Below are 14,767 nucleotides of genomic sequence, written 5' to 3' on the forward strand. Positions count from 1 at the left end.
AAAACCTTTGAACTTTATGTAAATCTTTTATTTTTAAATATAATTTACGTATAGTTTGACTAAATTTACGTAACCTTTTTATTTTAGGAGAAAAAAATTGACAAACCTTGTGAAATAGAGTTTTACGTAAAACCTATGAATTTTACGTAAATCTTTTATTTTTAGACATAATTTACGTATGGTTTGACTAAATTTACGTAACCCTTTCACTTTAGGAGAAAAATCCACAAACATTGTGAAAATTATAGTTTTACGTAAAACCTTTGAACTTTACGTAAATCTTTTATTTTTAGATATAATTTACGTATAGTTTGACTAAATTTACGTAACTTTTTATTTTAGGGGAAAAAATTCACAAACCTTGTGAAAATAGAGTTTTACGTAAAACCTATGAATTTTACGTAAATCTTTTATTTTCATTCATAATTTACGTAAGGTTTGACTAAATTTACGTAACCCTTTTACTTTAGGAGAAAAATCCACAAACATTGTGAAAATTAGAGTTTTACGTAAAACCTTTGAACTTTATGTAAATCTTTTATTTTTAGATATAATTTACGTATAGTTTGACTAAATTTACGTAACCTTTTTTATTTTAGGAGAAAAAATTCACAAACCTTGTGAAAATAGAGTTTTACGTAAAACCTATGAATTTTACGTAAATCCTTTATTTTTAGACATAATTTACGTAAGGTTTGACAAAATTTACGTAACCCTTTTACTTTAGGAGAAAAATCCTAAAATATTGTGAAAATTAGCGTTTTACGTAAAACCTTTGAACTTTACGTAAATATTTTATTTTTAGATATAATTTACGATAGTCTGACTAAATTTATGTAACCTTTTTATTTTAGGAGAAAAAATTCACAAACCTTGTGAAAATAGGGTTTTACGTAAAACCTATGAATTTTACGTAAATCTTTTATTTTTAGACATAATTTACGTAAGTTTTGACTAAAGTTATGTAACCCTTTTACTTTAGGAGAAAAATCCACAAACATTGTGAAAATTAGAGTTTTACGTAAAATCTTTGAACTTTACGTAAATCCTTTATTTTTAGATATAATTTACGTATAGTTTGACTAAATTTACGTAACCTTTTTATTTTAGGAGAAAAAAATTCACAAACGTTGTGAAAATAGAGTTTTACGTAAAACCTATGAATTTTACGTAAATCTTTTATTTTTAGACATAATTTACGTAAAGTTTGACTAAATTTACATAAACTTGTTATTTTAGGAGAAAAAATACACAAACCTTGTGAAAATTAGAGTTTTACGTAAAAGCTTTGAACTTTACGTAAATCTTTTATTTTTAGATATAATTTACGTATAGTTTGACTAAATTTACGTAACCTTTTTATTTTAGGAGAAAAAAATTCATAAACTTTGTGAAAATAGAGTTTTACGTAAATCTTTTATTTTTAGACATAATTTGCGTAAGGTTTGACCAAATTTACGTAATTCTTTTACTTTAGGAGAAAAATCTACAAACATTGTGACAATTAGAGTTTTACGTAAAACTTTTGAACTTTACATAAATCTTTTATTTTTAGATATAATTTACGTATAGTTTGACTAAATTTGTGTAACCTTTTTATTTTAGGAGAAAAAATTTCACAAACGTTGTGAAAATAGAGTTTTACGTAAAACCTATGAATTTTACGTAAATCTTTTATTTTTAGACATAATTTACGTAAGGTTTGACTAAATTTACGTAACCCTTTTACCTTAGGAGAAAAATCCACAAACCTTGTGAAAATTAGAGTTTTACGTAAAAGCTTTGAACTTTACGTAAATCTTTTATTTTTAGATATAATTTACGTATAGTCTGACTAAATTTACCTAACCTTTTTATTTTAGGAGAAAAAAATTCACAAACCTTCTGAAAATAGGGTTTTACGTAAAACCTATCAATTTTACTTAAATCTTTTATTTTTAGACATAATTTACGTAAGGTTTGACTAAATTTACGTAACCTTTTTATTTTAGGAGAAAAAAATTCACAAACCTTGTGAAAATAGGGTTTTACGTAAAACCTATGAATTTTACTTAAATCTTTTATTTTTAGACATAATTTACGTAAGGTTTGACTAAATTTATGTAACCCTTTTACTTTAGGAGAAAAATTCACAAACATTGTGAAAATTAGAGTTTTACATAAAATCTTTGAACTTTACGTAAATCTTTTATTTTTAGATATAATTTATGTATAGTTTGACTAAATTTACGTAACCTTTTTATTTTAGGAGAAAAAAAATTCACAAACGTTGTGAAAATAGAGTTTTACGTAAAACCTATGAATTTTACGTAAATCTTTTATTTTTAGACATAATTTACGTAAGGTTTGACTAAATTTACGTAAACTTGTTATTTTAGGAGAAAAAATCCACAAACCTTGTGAAAATTAGAGTTTTACGTAAAAGCTTTGAACTTTACGTAAATCTTTTACTTTTAGTTATAATTTACGTATAGTTTGACTAAATTTATGTAACCTTTTTATTTTAGGAGAAAAAAATTCACAAACCTTGTGAAAATAGAGTTTTACGTAAAACCTATGAATTTTACGTAAATCTTTTATTTTATCAGTCCCTATGTTAAATATTTAACATATTATTTAGTTCTTGTATTTTAATAATATATTGTTTAGTTCTTATTTTTTTATTTTGATCAACAGTTTTGTCACTTAAATTTTTAAAATATTGAACAGATTAGTCCCTCTATAAGGGATTAAACTGTTGAATTAAGCTAAAATTAAGGACTGATAGTGTATTATTAATATATATTGACTAAATAGTGATTATATTAAAAATATAAGGACTCATATATTATTTACCTTGTAATTAATAATCTTTAAAATTTATAGAATTAAATATTACCTGCTATAGCAGATTACTTTTTTTATTAATTTTAATTAACATTATTTTTATTAATACATGTCTAATTACTATTGGATACTACAAACAAAGTATGGTTACTTTGTTTTCCAACAAAGTAACTATAGAATTTACCAATTTTAAGGGATACCAGCAAAAAGTACTAATGTCACAAACTAATTTGTATAATCATGTTACTAATGTAAAAAAGTTATGTCAATTTTGAAATTTTGGTCAACTCAATCATTATTTATTATTAATAGAATACAATCACGATTCTTGTTATTTTCACTCTATTCGTACATCATGTTATTAACAATCAATAACATATCAAAAATATGTGTATATATATGAAAAATATACATAAAAGAAATTAAAAACATCATCTCGTGTTTTGTATCACATGTATGTACACAAGATTTTTGTTTTTTTATTTTCTGGTTTAATATATCATTTGCTCTCTAAACTTGTCCAAAAAAACTTGATTAGCCTTTCAACTTTTAAAGTATCCCGATAGGCGCATCAACTTGCTTAAAATATTTCGATATCCCCAATCAACTTGTTTAAAATAAATCAATTAATTATTCGATTGCAAAAAAGTAAGTTGTATGCTTAAGGTATGTTGCACACGTTTTAAAATGTTAATATTATATAATTCACATAATATATTAAAACATATTAAAAAGAAAATTCTTACTTGCTCAACCGTAAATTGTGTGATCTCTAATTTTGGAACCACATACCTTGATATTGATCGTTTGATTTTTTCAATACGCGTGTAACACATTTTTCATGCAACTTACTTCTTTACAACCGAGTAATCAATGGACTACAATTTAAGCAAATTGATGGGCTATCAAAATATTTTAAGCAAGTTTAGGGAGCTATAACGACACTTTGAAAGTATAGAGGCCAATCAAGTTTTTTGAAAAATTTAGGAGACAAATGATGTATTAAGCTTTTTTTTTTGTAACGTATGTACATGAATCTTTGACATGGTACTCATAAATGATAACATGACGCACGTCTAGAGTGAAAATAACGAGATTAATGGCGCTATAGGGTATAATTTTAGTTAGATATAAAATTGGTCCACCTTATAGATGTTAGGGGAAATAATTATACCTTTTATTACGTTAGATATAAAATTACTCTTAGCTGTTAGCTGTCACTACTACAAATAACTTTTTAGCGTAATCCTTAATTTGAGTATCAAACCAATTTTACAAGTACTTGAATGAAAATATTTAAACCCCAATTTCTCAAAAATTTTAATTTCTCAAAGTTGCCAAATCTGAAAGGTAAAACCAAGAACCAGTACTCTCTGCAACCTCAAGCGAATCGCCACCGTTGGAATTTCAAGAACGTCAATCAACCGTAACCGTCCAATTTGAAATCCCGCCTTCCCCAAGAATTTGAAATTCAAATTCCTGACCGTTAGCCCTCTACCTTCCTTTATCGGCGCCTGGTCTGGCTTTCTTAAAATCACATTCTTCCTTATTTCTTCACTTCCTCGCTGCTCTCTCGGTCTGAGTTCACTAGACACCATCTCTGTGTCTCTCTTTCTCTCTACAGAAACCCTAGACCTCTTACGTTAGACATATCCTATCTCTTTCTCAGAGATTAAAAAAAGAATCGCACACTAATTTTGCATTTCTGTCGCAATCTTTACAAGAAACCCCAACCTTCGCGGTCTGTAATTCGTCCGATTTTTTACTCTCCAGAATCGATTATGGCAGAAACTGTGCCGCTGAAGACCAGCAACATCGCGAACATTGGGGGGCGCGGAAAGACCATTGAAGATATCTACCAGAAGAAGAGTCAACTAGAGCACATCCTGCTTCGACCCGACACCTACATTGGTTCGATCGAGAAGCACACTCAGGCTCTATGGGTTTACGAGGATGAAAAAATGGTGAACCGCCAGATCAGCTACGTTCCTGGTCTTTACAAGATCTTTGACGAAATCTTGGTCAATGCTGCTGACAACAAACAGAGGGATCCATCCATGGATTCCTTAAAGGTTGTGATTGATGTGGAGAATAACCTGATCAGCGTTTATAACAATGGGAATGGAGTTCCAATTGAGATACATAAGGAGGAGGGTGTGTATGTGCCCGAGCTAATATTTGGGCACTTGTTGACTAGCAGTAATTACGATGATACGGAGAAGAAGACCACGGGAGGAAGGAATGGGTATGGAGCCAAGCTCACTAATATTTTCTCTACAGAGTTTATTATTGAAACTGCTGATGGGAGTCGGCTAAAGAAGTATAAGCAGGTAAATGTGAAAGAACTTCATTTTCTTTGATAAATCATCATTTATGGTCATGTCTATATGTTTGGTTTCATGATTATTGCTCTTAAATATGGATCTTGAGAACTTCGTTACATATAAATGATGGTATTAGAAAAAAAGAAAAAAAGCTGAAGTTCTTCTAATGCTTTTCCATGGCATGTATTTCTCATTAGAGGATATTTACCCCTGCTTTTAAAATATGCGGTTGAACTGTCTTTCAAGGCGTGAACTTGTGACTGTGTTCTTCAATTAGACAATATCTGTTTGTACATGACAATGACATGGTAGGGAGATGCTTATCAAGAATAATTGCACCTTAATATTCTTCGTTGACATGCATTTTCATAGTTCACAGCTTCTCAAGCGCATATAAATTAGCTCCATTGCTTTATTCTTAGGTTTTCTCAAACAACATGGGAAAGAAGTCTGAACCTGTTATAACAAAGTGCAAGCAAGGTGAGAACTGGACAAAGGTTTCATACAAGCCAGATTTGGCAAAATTCAGCATGGTTATGCTCGAAGATGATGTGGTTGCTCTAATGAGAAAGCGAGTGATAGACATGGCTGGCTGCCTTGGTCAATCTGTGAAGGTTGAGCTGAATGGAAAGAGGGTTCCTATTAAATCATTTCAGGATTATGTTAAATTGTTCCTTGTTCCTGAATCGGGATCTTCAAATGCCCCTACAAGGTTACATCAACGAACTATCCAGTTAACTGTGTTAAGTATAGTATTGCCAAATGTATTAATATACTCAGCTGATATTTTAATTTATTTGCTCAGTTTCTACCAAAAAGTAGGCGAGAGGTGGGAAATATGTGTGAGTACTACTGAGGGCCAGTTCCAACAGGTAATTGTGATGCTCTTTTAATCCCTTAGATATTTATACTGAAAAGAGTTATGTCTTTAGCTTAAATTGCTTTCCTTTGTTAACACAGGTCAGCTTTGTCAATTCAATAGCAACAATCAAGGGTGGAACTCACGTTGACTATATAACTAATCAGATAGCTAACTATGTGGTGGGTGTTGTTAAGAAGAAGAGCAAGAATGCCAACATCAAACCACACAATGTGAAGAGCTACTTGTGGGTTTTTGTCAATGCTCTCATTGATAACCCTGCTTTCGATTCTCAAACAAAAGAAACTCTGACACTTCGCCAGAGTAATTTTGGGTCTAAATGTGAACTTCCTGAAGAATTTCTGAAGAAAGGTCATTATTTGATTTTGTAAAAGATAAAAATTATAGATAACTATAAATTGATACTAATATTTCTATGATAATTGTACTGCAGTATCAAAGTCTGATATTGTGGAGAATCTACTTTCCTGGGCAAAATTCAAACTGGACAAAGATCTTAAGAAATCTGATGGGTCAAAAAGAGGAAGAGTGATTATTCCAAAGCTTGAGGATGCTAATGAGGCTGGAAGCAAGAACTCTCATAAATGTACATTGATCTTAACAGAAGGAGATTCAGCAAAAACACTTGCGGTGAGTTGTAATCTAAAATGTAGTCCATTGGATCAGCAATAAACTTGATTACTTAATGCCTAGGTGTGTACAGATATCTGGTTTAGGTGCTCTGCCTCAAGATATTCGTGATCTCTATGGTGTGTTCCCTCTGAGAGGTAAATTACTCAATGTCCGGGAAGCCACCGCCAAACAGCTGAACGAGAATAAGGAAATTGAGAGTATAAAAAAGATCCTTGGTTTACAGCAAAATAAGCAGTATGACAGTGTCAAGCAATTGAGATATGGTCACCTGATGATAATGACTGATCAGGATTATGATGGCTCCCACATTAAGGGTTTGCTGATCAACTTCATGTATTATTTCTGGCCATCATTACTCAAAGTTCCATCTTTCATGGTTGAGTTTATAACTCCTATTGTGAAGGTCGGTTGGTATACTTCATTAATTGGTCCATACAATTAGAAAATTTTCTATTAAAAATCATGGTTTAATTTTTGGTGCTCTTTCTTCAGGCTACGCATAATAATGGAAGAGTTTTAGCTTTTTATACCATGCCTGAGTATCAGTCATGGAAAGAAAGTTTAAATGGAAATGCAAGTGGCTGGACAATCAAGTACTATAAGGTTTGTGTTTATTAGGATAAAGGTGATTAGGATATGTACAATCTTATACTGCACTCTAAAGACTATTTAGTGTTGTTTTTCTGCTTTACCGATGGAATTGATAATTTGATGCAGGGTTTAGGCACAAATGACAAAAGAGAAGCAAAAGAGTACTTCACGAATATTGCAATGCACAGGAAAGATTTTGCATGGATAGATGATCAAGATGGAAATGCCATAGAGCTTGCATTCAGCAAGAAGAAGATTGAAGACAGAAAGAACTGGCTGCGGCAATTTGAGGTGAGAGGGCCTGTTTATGTGCTGTTTTGTCACATGTTTTTTTTTTCTTTTTTTTTTTTTTTTTCCCATTCTCTTTTAACCTTTTGTTCTAATTATATTTTGACAGAATCTGATAATTTGCTTTTATTTTGCAGCCTGGCACTCACCTTGATCAGAAAATGAAGCTTATAAAATACAGTGACTTTATCAACAAGGAGCTTATTTTGTTTTCTGTGGCAGATCTCCAGAGATCAATACCCTGCATGGTTGACGGCCTAAAGCCATCTCAAAGGAAGATACTTTTCAGTTGTTTCAAGAGGAACTTGGTCAAAGACATCAAAGTTAGCCAGTTTCAAGGTTATGTATCTGAGAAATCTGCTTATCACCATGGTGAGCAAAGTCTTAATACTACAATCATTGGAATGGCTCAGAATTTCGTTGGGAGTAATAACATCAACCTTCTTGCGCCGAAAGGACAATTTGGCACACGTTGCATGGTATTATTTAAATCATGTTATAAAATACAACCAAATCATATTTCAGATTAAATTATTTGTGGAAGGATGGATAGATCAATGATTTTTATGTGTATGAACCATTTCTTTACAGGGAGGCAAAGATCATGCAAGCGCACGTTATATTTTTACTTGTCTTTCCCCTATTACAAGGTTCCTGTTCCCCAAGGACGATGACCGCCTTTTGGACTACTTAGAAGAAGATGGCCTTTCTATCGAACCCACTTGGTAACTTATGAATTGCAATGTGGATTTAAGAAAAATGGTGAAAATCACCTAATATTTTTCCTATTTGGGTATGCTCACCTAATATTTTTCCTATGTAGGTATGCCCCAATTATACCGATGGTTCTTGTGAATGGTTCTGAGGGAATTGGAACTGGGTGGAGCACTTTCATTCCCAATTTCAACCCAAGAGATATTGTTGCAAACTTGAGGCGTCTACTTAATAATGAAGAGATGGAACGTATGCATCCTTGGTATAGAGGGTTTAGAGGAACAATTGAATTAGGTGCTGCAAAGGAAAGTGGTTTTAGCTATGCTGTCAATGGAATTATTGAGGAAGTGAATGAGACAACTGTCAGGATAACGGAATTGCCAGTCCGTAGGTGGACTGAAGATTACAAAGATTTTTTGAGTTCTGTCATGGACGGTTTTAGAGATGAAAAGGGCAACTTACCAAAGGATGCTTTTGTTAAGGTATATACATGTGTCCTCTGAAGGGTTTTGTGTACTTCCATTTAACTCTCTCTTATGCACAATGTTCTTCTGATTGCAGGATTTTAAGAAGTACGGAGATGATGTAAGTGTATGTTTTGAAGTCCTCTTGTCCGAGGAGAAGATGAAAGAAGCCAAGGAAGAGGGTTTGTTAAAGAAATTCAAATTAACAACTACAGTTAGCACTAGTAACATGCACCTGTTCGATCCAAAAGGCATCATTAAGAGATATGGAAGCCCTGAAGAAAGTATGAGTTAGATATTATGGATCTGTTTTAGGGATTATTTTATGGTAGATTAGAGAGTTGTTTCTTATTTCTACATGTTTTTATCTGCAGTCCTTGAAGAATTTTTTCACTTGAGGTTGGAATGTTATGAGAAGAGAAAGGTAAGTGCATTTTTGGGTTGTAGAAATAACTAGCAGTTTCTTAAATTCTTTTACTACCTCCTATTGAAGTGGAGGTTCTTGATTATGTAATGCCTTCTTGCAGAAATTAAAGCTTGCAGAACTTGAAATGGAGGCACTGATATTGGAAAACAAAGTGAGATTTATCCTTGGGGTTGTAAGGGGGGAAATTATTGTAAACAACAGAAAGAGAGCTGATCTGTTCTTGGAGCTGCATCAGAAAGGTTTCACCCCTGTCCCAAAAAAGAAATCTGTTGAATCCGTGGTTGTTGGGGCAACTGATGATACAGACGAGCAGGAAGAGAGAGATGAAGCGACAGTCAGTTCCAATGGAGTACGGGCCAGTGATTATGAGTATTTACTGTCTATGCCCATTGGAAGCTTGACCCTTGAGAGGGTTCAGAGATTGTGTGATGACCAGAATAAAATAAATGAAGAACTTGACAAGTTAAGGAAGATGAGTCCCAAAGATTTATGGTTATTGGATCTTGATGCTTTGGAGCTTGAACTTGAGGTATGGACCCTGAAATTTACTTATTTTGTTTTGTTTCACTCTCTGTTTAGTTGCCATCTTACAATGTCAAAATTTGTTTTTGTTCCTGATTTTCGGTTAAATTCAGAAACTGGATGCTGAGGAAGGGGACGAGAGAAAGAAATCAGAAAGTCGAATAAATGGTCAAGGTGGTTTTAAGGTTTCTAAACAAGCACCCAAACAACCAAGGAAGAACAATAAGGCAACCAAAAATGCAGAAGCTGCTTCAGAGACAATGGGAAAACCATCCAGTTCTGCAATGGAAACAGGTTAGTGTTATGTTTCTTAGAAATCTTTTGTGTATATAATATAATACATATAAATACTAAGTAAAAAATCATCTTGATCATCAGAAATTGCTCCTGAGGTAGTGAAACCGAAAGGAAGAGCTGGTTCAAAGAAAGCTCCTGCTGCTAAGGTACATCTCTTGCATTTTCCCTGTTTATTTCCCTTGCCTTCACATAACTAATATTTAGTCATCTGTATGTCCACAGCAAAAATCCAATTCTGATTCAGATGATGATGAAGTTGAAGCATTGAAAGAAAGACTTAAGGCGTATAAACTTGATTCATCACCTGAACAATCAACTGAAGACATGGTGACTGATGTGCCTGGAAAACCTGCAAAGAAAGGCCCAACCAAAAGGGCTGCTGCTTCAAAGAAGCCTGTGAAAACTGTTTTTTCAGATATATCCGACGATGAAGATGATGTGATAGGACTGAGTGAAGACTCGGATCTAGAAGTGGTGCCTGCTGCAGAAGCAAAAAAGAAGGGAGGAAGAAAACCTGCTGCAAAACCCACGGCAGCTAAGCCCCCTGCAGGCGCAAAGAAAAGAGGACCAACTCCAAAGCAGTCTCAGGATCAGAAGCTTATAACTGAAATGTTGAAACCTGCTGAGGATTCAGGAATATCACCGGAGAAGAAAGTGAGGAAAATGAGAGCATCCCCCTTCAATAAGAAGAGTAGTTCTATTCTGGGAAGGACTTTTAACAACAAGGAAAATGAAGAGACCAGTAGTTCTGGCTCTGGTAGCTTGGAAGAAATGGCAGCAAGAGCTAGACCAAAGAGGGCGAACCGTACACAGGCTAAGTATGTGATAAGCGACTCTGACAGTGAAGAGGATGATGCTATTAAACTTTCGGACGATGAAAGTGAAGATGTTGATGCTTTCAGTGAAGATGAAGACTGAGTTTGAGTTAACAACTTAGCTTCTGTTGAGTTTTATTATTTGTAAAAGTCTAGGTACTCAATTTTATTTTTCTCCTTACTCTAATCTGATAGCTTATGGTTTCCAGCAACTTAAGTAACATAAAATAATAATATGATAATTCAGCCAATGTTTTATTACTATATATTATTATTAGTTAGTATATCTCTTCCTAGATGAAAGAGCCGCCTGGAACTACCCCTTTTCAGGCTGTATTTTGGTGATCGGACACCATCCCTCCGGCATTGAACAGCGCAACAGATATAATGCTACCTTTATTTGAATGCAGGATACATTTTGCAGCAGGCTATAAGACAGAATTAGAGCATAGATTGGCATCTGTCAAACTGAGTCCTTATATGGTTCCTGGTGATATGTTCAAGGGTAGGACAGCCCGAAAGTGCCATGGTCAGTTCAAGCTCATCCTTCAGCATCTCAATCACTTTTCTGGCTCCATTTTCTCCATTCACTGCCAGCCCATAGATAACTGGCCTACCAACCTGTGAAAAATTAGTTCACCTCGTTAAAATACGATTCAATTAGAACTGCATTACGTGTTTTTGATGTATATGCTTACAAGTACTGCTTTTGCACCGAGGGCTAGAGCCTTGAAAACATCAGTTCCTCGGCGCACTCCTCCATCAAGGAGAACAGGAACTTTGCCTCCAACAGCATCAACAACCTTCAATCAAAGGAAAAAACATTAACTCATCAAATCAGTATATTATCTAGGAAAACATTAACTCATCAAACTGAGTCACCTCTTCCAGGGCTGAAATAGTTGCAGGACTATAGTCTAGCTGCCGAGCTCCATGATTGGAGACAATAATTCCTCCAACGCCTACTTCAATGGCTTTCATGGCTGTTTAATAATAATAGTAATAAATTAACAAGTTGTTTGAACATGGAGACCAATATCCTAAGCTGGTTTGATTTTACCGTCTTCACGAGTGAGTATTCCCTTGATCAGAATTGGTAAACTTGTAATAGATTTTAACCATGTTACATCCTGCAATGGAATGGAAATATTCATTACTAAAACAAATTTGTTCTCAATCAATCAGTTTGAGATTGATTACACTCTTTGCGCCTTTCCCAATTAAGGTTTGCTGCATACGCACTAGAATTAACCTCGACATCTAGTTTAAGAAACTGTGACACCTTTCAACTCAATCGAACCTTAATCGGTAGTAGAACAAATTGGACTTGTTTTACTGGTTTATTACCTTCCAACTCAAAGTTGCATCAATAGTTTCATTGGCAAAAGCTTCTAACTTTGAACCCTTTTCCTGCATAAATTGTATAGAACAAAAAAAAACTTGTTATTCAGATTTCTCAAGAGAAAGGCAATATAGTGTTTATATTCAAACATTCTACTCACAGATGCAACTTCAATTGAAAATAGACCTTCCAAGTTCTTCAGTTGAGGCACAATCATTCTGCAAAAGTTATCACAGATCGATAGATGAACACGGCTTATAAGAACTCAAACTGTGTGTTACTGAGTGTATGCATAGGATGAAAGATGAAAAGAATAGCATTCACCTGTTCTTAATATCTGCTTCTCTTCGTCCGAGCCTAGGAGTATCAGCTGTTAAGACAATAGCCTTATAACCATTCCTTTCAGCTCTCTGCACTAAGTTAGCTGCTATATCGCGCCTTTTATACACCTAATCGTAGATGAACAACTATCTGTAGTTAGTCTTTCAAGGACATAAGACTTCGAGAATGAGAAAACCGAAAAGAGTTCAAGTGAGGTCAAGTACATATAGTTGAAAAAACCGAACAGCATTACAACTAGCAGCAACTTCCTCCAAATTGCAGGAAGATGAGAAGGATAAAACCTGAAAATGTTGAAGATAAGAATTCCTTATGAATCACTTCGAGCACGAAAACACTATTTCGAATGAATACCATTATGGTGTTGCAGGCAGCTGCTGCTCTAGCAGTAGCAATCTCTCCTGTCAAAACCAGAAAAGCCGGTAAATTCAAACACATAACACATGATTAGAATTTAGATTAGAACCTTTCAGTGAGAACTTAAAACCTTGAGGATGTGCTAGCTTATGCATAGCAGTTGGAGCTATCATTATAGGTGATGAAATGGTGTGACCCAAAATGGTTGTAGACATGGATATTGTACTAACATCAACGAGAACTCGAGGCCGAAATCTGAGGAGGCATCAAAGAGTCTGTTTAGTGAAATTAAGACACCAATTTTCTAAATTAATGATCATGAGTTTGAAGATGAGTTACGTGATTCTCCGAAATGCTTCGACATTTTCTTTGAGTGTATGTTCATCTTCTGCTCCTCCAGTGTAGAAGTCATAGTACATCTTGGGCAGAACTTGCTTAGCCAGAACTTGAAAATCATTCACATTAACTGCTTCAGCTGCCATTTTATCTGAAACATACACACTAAGCATAAGCTTTATTGAATCTACCAGAAACCTAGCTAGGAATGTTTGTCTTAATCTACTGAACATTCAATCCAGATAATAAGGGCCCGTTTGTTTTACCTGCTATTTGCTGTTTCATGTTACGGTCGTTGTTTGAAAAGGATGTTTTTCCAAAAAAGCGGATTTATAAAAAGCTACTTTTCAGCCATAAAAGACAAGGAACACCCCTAAAACTCTCATTTTCAAAGTGAAAAGACTATCAGGAGGTCAAAAAGCAGCAACCAAACATCCCCTAAGTAAACGACAGGAAAGGACAATCAAAAATCAAAATTTCAATCTCAGCAGAACAAGTCTAAAAGTTGTTGTCAAGTTTCATATCCAGTTCCTATCTTTTTTAAGTAAGATACATTCATCCCCCTAAACTATAGCCTTTCTAACATTATAACCCTTGACATAGAAGTTATTGAACTTTACATAAGCAAACAAGTAATTTAAGTTTTGTCAAGCAATAATTGTGTTCTTGCTTCAGCATGGTCTACAGAAAGTAAAAACTAAAGAAAACAAGATTCTCAGCAGCCTAAAAAACATAAAAGAAGGCAATGAAAAATATCAGTGAAACCGTATAAAGAAGAAAAGAATAATACCTGTGAGAGAAGAGAAATCAGAAATGGGAACTGAGAAATAAGATTAGATCATTAGACTCTGAAAAAAAACTCACACAGAAACAGAAAACCGAGTTGCGTGATCTATTTTGATGGCTATTTTTTTTTTCTCTTTTTGTCTTTGTCTGATTTTCCGTGTGTCCAATTTGTCAACAAGTTTGTTTCGAACAGGGGCCTAAACAAGCCGAGCACGAGCTCCAATCCAGATAGGTTCGGTATTAGTTCGTTAATATCTTGTTTGTGCTGAGCTATTTTGATCAGAGCTTTGACTGGGTCAATCTTTTATAAAACCGAGCTGAACCGAGTAGTGTAGAAGATAAAGTATAGTTTAAAATATTTTTTAAAAAATCACATGTTATACCTGATATTCAAGAATAGTAATACGAAAACATGAACTCACAAAAAATTTAAAACAATGAAATACATATTAAAATTTGTAGCGTATTTTGTTATCAAAACATAATTTTATAATTTTCTAGCTAAATGTTTAAAGACAATTTTTTTTTGTGTCATTTTTTTCATAGTTAAAACTTATGTATGAAAACCTAATAATAATGAAAGAAAAATTTAAAACAATGAAATATTATATATATAAAATTAATGAAATATATATAGTAATGAAAAATAATCGAACTTGTTTGTGAGTTTTCGAGCTGAATTTAAAGAAGTCCAGACTCGTTAGTACACGAGCTGATCCCAAACTTGAGTCCAATCTTATTGAGTTGAGCTTTGACCGAATCGAGTTCAAATAGTTTACAAACTATTAAGGCTCGTTAACAACTCTAGTTTCAAATTTAACATTAT

At 33.6% G+C, this 14,767-nt stretch overlaps 2 protein-coding genes across 3 annotated transcripts; one reads left to right on the forward strand and one right to left on the reverse strand.

Moving 5' to 3' along the window:
• Positions 1–4,192: 4,192 nt before the first annotated feature.
• On the forward strand, positions 4,193–11,315 carry LOC136223106 (DNA topoisomerase 2). Its single transcript, XM_066010917.1, has 17 exons — positions 4,193–5,156; positions 5,573–5,862; positions 5,956–6,022; positions 6,111–6,381; positions 6,464–6,660; positions 6,734–7,066; positions 7,156–7,266; positions 7,381–7,545; positions 7,680–8,021; positions 8,134–8,267; positions 8,366–8,738; positions 8,818–9,004; positions 9,095–9,144; positions 9,248–9,676; positions 9,783–9,963; positions 10,048–10,112; positions 10,189–11,315. Exons 1-17 carry the CDS (start codon positions 4,608–4,610, stop codon positions 10,882–10,884), a joined length of 4,440 nt encoding a protein of 1,479 aa, XP_065866989.1. The 5' UTR covers positions 4,193–4,607; the 3' UTR covers positions 10,885–11,315.
• LOC136223107 (peroxisomal (S)-2-hydroxyacid oxidase GLO4-like) lies at positions 9,897–14,092 on the reverse strand. Of its 2 annotated transcripts, none has more exons than XM_066010919.1 (13): positions 13,946–14,092; positions 13,159–13,306; positions 12,950–13,074; positions 12,817–12,863; positions 12,669–12,746; positions 12,448–12,572; positions 12,284–12,341; positions 12,129–12,191; positions 11,842–11,911; positions 11,664–11,764; positions 11,480–11,584; positions 10,271–11,402; positions 9,897–10,174 (listed from the first exon to the last, which is right to left on the reverse strand). In XM_066010919.1, the coding sequence occupies exons 2-12, from the start codon at positions 13,299–13,301 to the stop codon at positions 11,223–11,225; spliced, it is 1,095 nt and encodes a 364-aa protein (XP_065866991.1). In that variant the 5' UTR covers positions 13,302–13,306; positions 13,946–14,092; the 3' UTR covers positions 9,897–10,174; positions 10,271–11,222. The 2 variants fall into 2 exon arrangements, with proteins under 2 accessions (XP_065866991.1, XP_065866990.1); XM_066010918.1 differs by lacking the exon at positions 13,946–14,092 and adding an exon at positions 13,422–13,892.
• Positions 14,093–14,767: the final 675 nt, after the last annotated feature.

The sequence above is a fragment of the Euphorbia lathyris genome, chromosome 3 (assembly GCF_963576675.1).
Source record: "Euphorbia lathyris chromosome 3, ddEupLath1.1, whole genome shotgun sequence".
NCBI lineage: Eukaryota > Viridiplantae > Streptophyta > Magnoliopsida > Malpighiales > Euphorbiaceae > Euphorbia > Euphorbia lathyris.